Source organism: Engraulis encrasicolus, chromosome 14 (assembly GCF_034702125.1).
Source record: "Engraulis encrasicolus isolate BLACKSEA-1 chromosome 14, IST_EnEncr_1.0, whole genome shotgun sequence".
Taxonomy (NCBI): domain Eukaryota; kingdom Metazoa; phylum Chordata; class Actinopteri; order Clupeiformes; family Engraulidae; genus Engraulis; species Engraulis encrasicolus.
In genome coordinates, this window is record NC_085870.1 from 30,783,278 (window position 1) to 30,790,777 (window position 7,500).

The window sequence follows — 7,500 nt, forward strand, 5'->3', positions numbered from 1 at the left end:
TTCACCAAGGGTTTCATGGCACAAGCAGTGGTCACTGAGCCTGCAGGCAGTAAGATTTTTCGTTTATTTTCTTCTTCTTTTCCCCATGACAGACAAGATGAACATTTTTATCAATGGGCCTATTCATCTTGGCCATTCACAAGTCCAAAATACAAAACAAGCGGCCTACTTATTAATGAAAATAGTAAATGCAGAATGCATGGATGGAGTCTGTGTTATAATGCTGCATGGTGGCCTATGTCACCTGCTACACACGCTATTGATAAGCACAGAGTAAAGTAACACTAATGCAAACAGGGTCAGTGTGGGACAATGAAGTTTTGCTTGAATTCACCAAACACCATTACACTGTACCATCACACAGCAACAGGACCCAATTCAGTTGGTGTACACATGAGCATCGGATAGCCTTTTCCATGCGCTTTCAATCTGATCCAAATTTATAATTCTGACTGTCCTACATTTTTTACTGCAATGTGCCATTATGTGTATTAGGTCTTTGTCAATGCATCTATGGATTTATGTATCTATGTAAGCTGTCAGACACCTTAATTTCCCTCAGGGTTAATACAAGTACTCTTTTGTACTCTACTCTACTCTACTCTACTCTACATAAAGGTACTTCACTCCAATTTGGCTTTACTGTCCACGTACTGCACATGTATGTATACTTGCAGTACCATTTGACTAAACTTGCATGCACGCACGCAAACACGCACGCAGGCAGGCAGGCAGGCAGGCAGGCAGGCAGGCAGGCAGGCAGGCAGGCAGGCAGGCACACACACACACACACACACACACACACACACACACACACACACACTGCACATATTTTAGTCAGTGGCCGAGCCCATCTGTATCCAGGCACTACACCCTCCAGCTGTCCTACATATGAACCTGATCATGGGAAAATGTTGCTATTCAGGACATGACAGTGTTTATACAGCACCAGCGCAATGCAGGCTCTCACACCGTAGTAGCATATGTCTCACACTGTTGTATGCACATCACGGGAAAAATAAAATAATGAAATACTGTAAATAACAGCTGCAAAGGAACCTGTTGCTGACAAAAAGGGGAGGCGGGCATGCAACTGAGTGAGGAGCGGAGGTGATTTGGAAGCTTCAGGGCAGCACCAGGGCTGGACTGGCCAACTGACATAGCGGGCATTTCCCGGTGGGCCCCGCGCCCTTGTGGGCCCCTTTTTTCAGAAATGTAAAAAAATTATATATACTGTATATATATTTTTTGTTTTGTTTTTACATTTCTGAAAATAGGGGCCCACGAGGGTGCGGGCCCCAATGGTGAGTCAGTTCAGCGCCACTAATTATGAGGGGCCCCTTTCTGCCAAAAGTGTCCGGGCCCAATTTCTTCCCCAGTCCATCCCTGGGCAGCACAGATCTGTCAGAGGCTTTCCTTCTTTCTTTCCGCCAAGCAAAGCGGGGGACTTAGGAGAGACAGACAGTGTGCAAATAAAATACCTGCTTCCACTGCCATGACGGTGATGTTGTGCCAACCCGCCGTCTCCCTGTCCAGGATCTTCCCCAGGGTGATGGCACCTGACACCGGATCAATGTTGAAGATGTGCTCCTGGTCAGTGCTCCGGTCTATGGAGTACCTGTGTGTGAGGGAAAGTGGGCCAAAACACTTGTTAGCATGCTGCCTGCCACTGTGTAGAAAAAGTTCCAAACGCACAGAGCTGTATTTTTTTTTTTCAAATAAAACATACACAGAGACCTTAAAAGACACCAGACCATGTTATGTTCCTCTCTGTCTCTGTCTCTCTCTCTGTGTGTGTGTGTGTGTGTGTGTGTGTGTGTGTGTGTGTGTGTGTGTGTGTGTGTGTGTGTGTGTGTGTGTGTGTGTGTGTGTGTGTGTGTGTGTGTGTGTGTGTGTGTGTGTGTGTGTGTGTGTGTGTGTGTGTGTGTGTGTGTGTGTGTGTGTGTGTGTGTTCTTGTGTGTGCCCGTGCATGCAAACTGTGTGTCTGTGTGCTTTTGTGCTTATGTGTATGCGTTTTGTGCTTATGTGCTTCATGCACGTGTGCTTGCCTATGCATTTGACTGATTGCGTATGCCTGCTTGTGCACATGCATGTAAGGGCACGGGTGTGATGTGAGCCCATTCGTTCGAGAGTTGAGCGATGAAAACGACTGTGGAAATAATTATGCATTTAGCCAATATTGAAAACATGCCACCACGTCGTGCACCCCAAGAAGAAGAGAGTGCTGGTGGCTACCCAGGGCCGCCTCGGAAACACCGATTAATAATGTATGGCTAACGCACTCCCATGAAGTACACTTCCACTCTCCTCATGGTGCATAAGCGCCTCTCAGAAGGGTACAGAGTCAACAAAATTGAAGTGAATAGTTTACTTTTACTTTTCTATAGCCTCACAACCACCATCACTACCACCACTACCCCAAGCTCTCATGAACACACACAGACTCAATGTTTTCACCACACACCGCTCGAATGCACGCATGCATACACGTACAAACGCGCGCACACACACGCTGGCATACATGCACGCACACACGCTGGCATACATGCACGCAAGCGCTCACGCAAGCACGCGCACACACGTGCCTGCATGCGCACGCGCACGCACACGCACACGCACACGCACGCACACACACACACACACACACACACACACACACACACACACACACACACACACACACACACACACACACACACACACACACACACACACACACACACAGCACAGCACAGACCCACGCTCATTTCAATTGCGATGCCCACAGGGCTGTGAAAGATGCCTCCACGGTTTCAGATGCGTCTTCTAAAATGATTGGAATACAAAATCACTCGAGAGATTAATCGCTTTGTATTTTACCCTGGGTTATGGGGGGTTCAGCTTGGGGTTTTTGCATAAAAGGCCATGTCATATTGCCCTAGGGAGGGATGGAAGTGAGCTCAAGGGAGTTTGGGTGCAGGCTCCCTCGTTCAAAGAGAAAAAAAACTATCTTTTCATCTTCAGAGTGTAACTTTTTGTTTGAGTATCTTGGAGGTTGTGCTTCTTTGCGTAAAACACAGTTATCCAGGTGAATAAAAGCCATTCAGGGATATTATCGATTTCAATTGTCCTATGATTGCACTTTATTGCATCTCACCGCAAAAGACTGGCAATATATTACTAGCACATTTTGTCAGAAGGCGAGCACATCACAATTTGCAATATCAAGTGGGACTTGAGTCGGACAGTGCAGTAGTCGCACACGTTTACTGGTGAATTAACAATGTTTACACGTTTTAATGATTCCTATCAACGGACTCTATGGAGAAATATGCCTGCTTATTAGCCATTAATGAATTAACTTTAAATCCCTCCACGCAAAGCTGACATACATTGTAGCATATAAATGCATTTGTGGTGGCGGAGTGTACAAAAGAGAGAAAGATAGAGAGGGGAGAAAAAAAATCCAATAAGCCTCTAAGCATTTATGAGGTATTCTGTTATAGAGATGGCACAAAGCATGGCTCATGAAAAAGTCCTCCGTCACAAAAACTCATGAATCTGTGTTATTTCCAGGCTTTATGAAGAAAGAAATTGCTTGATGGCGCATGAAAGAAAGAAAAAAAAAACTCAGTGGGCCGGTTCGCGCCTGTTATTTTTTTTCACCCCCTCTTTTTCAGTCCACCGACTGAGCACCGCAGCAAAAACATAAACAAATATTTCCTGTCCAAAATAGGGGTGGCCCGTTTCCAGGTGCCATGTTCATTCCTCAGGGCTGGGTGCCCTTGGTGACAGGCCCCAGTGCTGTGCTGTGCTGTGCTGCGCGTGGGTTGGGTGACACAGTCCGAGGGGATGGGAGAGGACTAGGAGGGAAGGGGTGCAGTGGGGAGTGGCAGCGCTGCGGTGTGGTATGAGCAGTGGTGTGGTGTGCGGGAGGAGGCAGAGGCCTGTGTGTGTGTGTGTGTGTGTGTGTGTGTGTGTGTGTGTGTGTGTGTGTGTGTGTGTGTGTGTGTGTGTGTGTGTGTGTGTGTGTGTGTGTGTGTGTGTGTGTGTGTGTGTGTGTGTGTGTGTGTGTGTGTGTGCGTGCGTGTGTGTGTGTGTGTTTGCGCGCGTGTCTGCGTGCGTGTCTGCGTGTGTGCGTGCGTGCGTGCGTATGTGGTGGGGTGTACGGGGGTGTTTGGGAGAAGGATGAGGCCCTGGGCACGGACTCGCTTGGTTAGCTCAGTCCAATAGAGATGATTAAAGTGGTACCGATGGGCATGGGCATGGAGCCAGACCGTTGAGCCAGCTCGCCCACCAGCCCCCTCCACACACACACACCCCTCAACCCCACCCCTCCCGTCCCGTCCTGCCAGCCAGCCAGCCAGTTGCTGCACAGTACTCTATTACACCTGGAGCACTTTTGGTTCAGCCTCATGCATTTTTAATAGGGGTAATTTGCACAGGCTGTGTGCAGCCCCGATTTTGTGTGCTGCCCACTCCAACCCCACCCACACCCACACCGCACATCGCACACCAATCTCCATCCAAACCTTATCCCACCACCCCCCACCCACCATTCCTTAAAAGGCTTCTAAGAAGGAGCAGGCACCGGAAGAAGAGAGGTGCACTCCTTTTAAGTCAAACAATGTAAGCAACAAAAAAAGTGTTGATATAGAGGAACACTGTTGTAAGATCCACCTTTGCGAAACTTTCAGCAGCACATAAAAACTAATCTTCTTTCCCTCGAACGTCAGAACAAAACCGAAAAAGTAAATGATTATGAGGTGGGTAAATGACTGTTGGATGTTAGATTAGCTGGTGAGGGCTTTTATATTTTCTGGAGAGCAAAACCGGCAAGATCGAAGAGCAAGGAAGAATCATATCCCGTCCTCTCTATGGCATCTATAGTGGAACGGTGTTGAGAGTTAGTGTTCAGTGGAAGAAAAATGGCAGGTGGGTAATTGTGTTCTGGTGGAGGAGCTCTGAGGCAGGTCCAGAGCGCACTCCTCAAGTCCACACCTGGTTCCTGCTCAGTTACTTTGGATATTTCCTCATAATGGGACAAACAGGATATGAAGGAACACTCACACAAGAAAGCACACACACACACACACAAGAAAACACACACACAAAGCCAACACGCACGCACACACACACACACAAACACACACACACACACACACACACACACACACACACACACACACACACACACACACACACACACACACACACACACACACACACACACACACACACACACACACACACACACACACACACACACACACACACACTACACTTCTTTCTTCACCAGGGAGCTATTACTATAACTCCCCATCCACAGAGGCGCAGACACAGTGGTTACCCTTCTGTCTTGCGCTGCAATGATGCTTGCCTTTAAATGGCTGTCAGGGGAGAGTTTTTATAAGGCGTCCTAAACTTAGTCTTTTCTAATTGGTTGGAAATCATGATTACTAAGCCCTAGTAAGAATGGACCACCATGAGACATCTCTGGCAAAGGGCCCAATCTAGTGTAGTGTAATGTAAATATGTAGCATGCACTACTTAAACAGTAGATGAAACATTGTAGCTTTACTGCCCAATAATATGGCAAGCAAAAACAAAAAAATTCTAGTAGAGTAAGATAAATCAAGCCCATACTTTTCCTAGATCTATGTGATGTCAGATGAACGCCCCATTTAGGAGACCTTAGGTTTGGAGACCTTGGGTGGATTCCAATATGCAGACTTCCGTCCTCCCTTGCTCACTTGCCTGCTTGTGACCTCATGAAGATGTCACTGACGACAGAAAATGAATCCAGTATCTTGCAAAAGCACAACTCTAATGTCATTTTCCCATTTGCAGTTGGGATGGTGAATGAAAAACTGTCCACCAAAAGTTGTTGTGGCTAGTCTGACAGCTGGGAAACTTTATTGTTTTCTCCACGGAGGCTGGGCCAGGAGGCAGGGCGAGGGCACAAGCACAAGTGGAGGACGGGAGTGTGCATATTGGAATGCACACTCCGATTGTTTCTACTCATTCCGCCCTGGACGGAGAGCCAGAAAATCCACATTCCGCCTCATGCTGATAATCAGCGCGGCATATGCTCACCTTCATTAAAAAACAATAGAAAAGCTACTAGAAGCTACTAGAATACCTATACTGCCGTACACAACAAGAACGCAGTAACTGCATGACTGGTCGAAATTGAGTTTAGATCGGAAATTGGCTTTTTAAATACCTTCTTTGTATTGTATAAAAAAATGTGGTCCATCATTGTCCCGTTTCGGAGAAAAATCTTTTTGAAAGTGCAAAAACAACAAAAAAGGAAGTTACTGCCATGTTTTGGTTTGAATTACAAGCCAAAAACACAGTAAGTCGCTTGTAGTTACTGCACTTTCCATTGAAGCAGTGGTTTGGGAGTAGACACAGTAATACACGCCAAGAACGCAGTAACTTTGGTGGAGAAAAGACACATGCATGTTGTTTTTTTCATTTTTTTGTGCTTGCATACATTTCTATCCTAAAAAAGTATTACATGGAAGTGTCACCACCACTTTACTGCCAAAACCGTTGTCTAGCCAGAAAGGAAACTTGAAAGCCTTTTTTTCTCAGTTTGCCAGGAATTGGAGTTACTGCGTTCTTGTTTTGTACGGCAGTATAGAGCTGTGCTGGGTTGGTTGGTGCTGACGTACCTAACTGGGACTTTGTCCTTGTCAGGGTCCTTGGCGTTGACGAACCCTACAAGGGCCCCCAGCCTGGCATCCTCCTGCACCTCCATGGTGTTGGAGGAGGCGTTGGGGAAGAGGAAGAGTGGCGGCTCATCCACATCCGACACGCTGATGTTGACGATGGCCCGGTCCTGGAAGGTGCCCAGGTCCACGAATCGCTCGTCCACGTGCTTGTTCACCGCCTCCACCATCACCGTGTGGAACTGCTTAGTCTCAAAGTCCAGCGGCTGAACACAGAATAAATACGGTTTCTTAGGGCAAGAGTGCTCAACTGTAGGCCTAGATAGTTTACACAATAAGAAATGCTGTGTTGATGCAACATTTAGAGAAATGATGACATCATCCTCTAGTCTATGAGTGTCAAACTCAAATTGACTGAGGGCCAAAATCTAAATCTGGGACGAAGTTGAGGGCCGAACTCAATATTTATTTTAAAGAATGGACTGAAATTGTGCGTATATGCACTTAATATTCATAGTTAAATTGCACATACACACTCTTTCCCATCAGTGTGGTAGTTCAAATGTGCCTGCACATCCTGTGGCACGTCAAATTCCATGTTCAAGTCTTGTCAAGCTACACATTACTGTTGTATCTAATACTCATTTGAAATTGTCTCGCAAGCTGAATAAAATTACTCCACAGGCCAGATTTGGCCCGTAGGCCTGAGTTTGACATCCCTGTTCTAGTCCACAGTGAATTTGCTCTCAGAGTAAGTCAAAGTGTTGAATTCACACTGTATTTTTCACTCTGTTAAGTCTTTGGGTGTGTGCAACTACAAGTAAGTCAGTACCTTTGGTAGAG

At 46.5% G+C, this 7,500-nt stretch overlaps 1 protein-coding gene across 1 annotated transcript in view; it reads right to left on the reverse strand.

Moving 5' to 3' along the window:
- Positions 1-7,500, reverse strand: part of LOC134462389 (cadherin-22-like) — a 107,975-nt gene that overhangs the window by 61,427 nt on the left and 39,048 nt on the right. Inside the window, exons 6-7 of the mRNA XM_063215395.1 lie at positions 6,661-6,923; positions 1,482-1,618 (exon numbers count right to left, since the gene is read on the reverse strand). Of these exons, the coding sequence (XP_063071465.1) occupies positions 1,482-1,618; positions 6,661-6,923 (400 nt within the window). The remainder of the gene's footprint in view (positions 1-1,481; positions 1,619-6,660; positions 6,924-7,500) is intronic.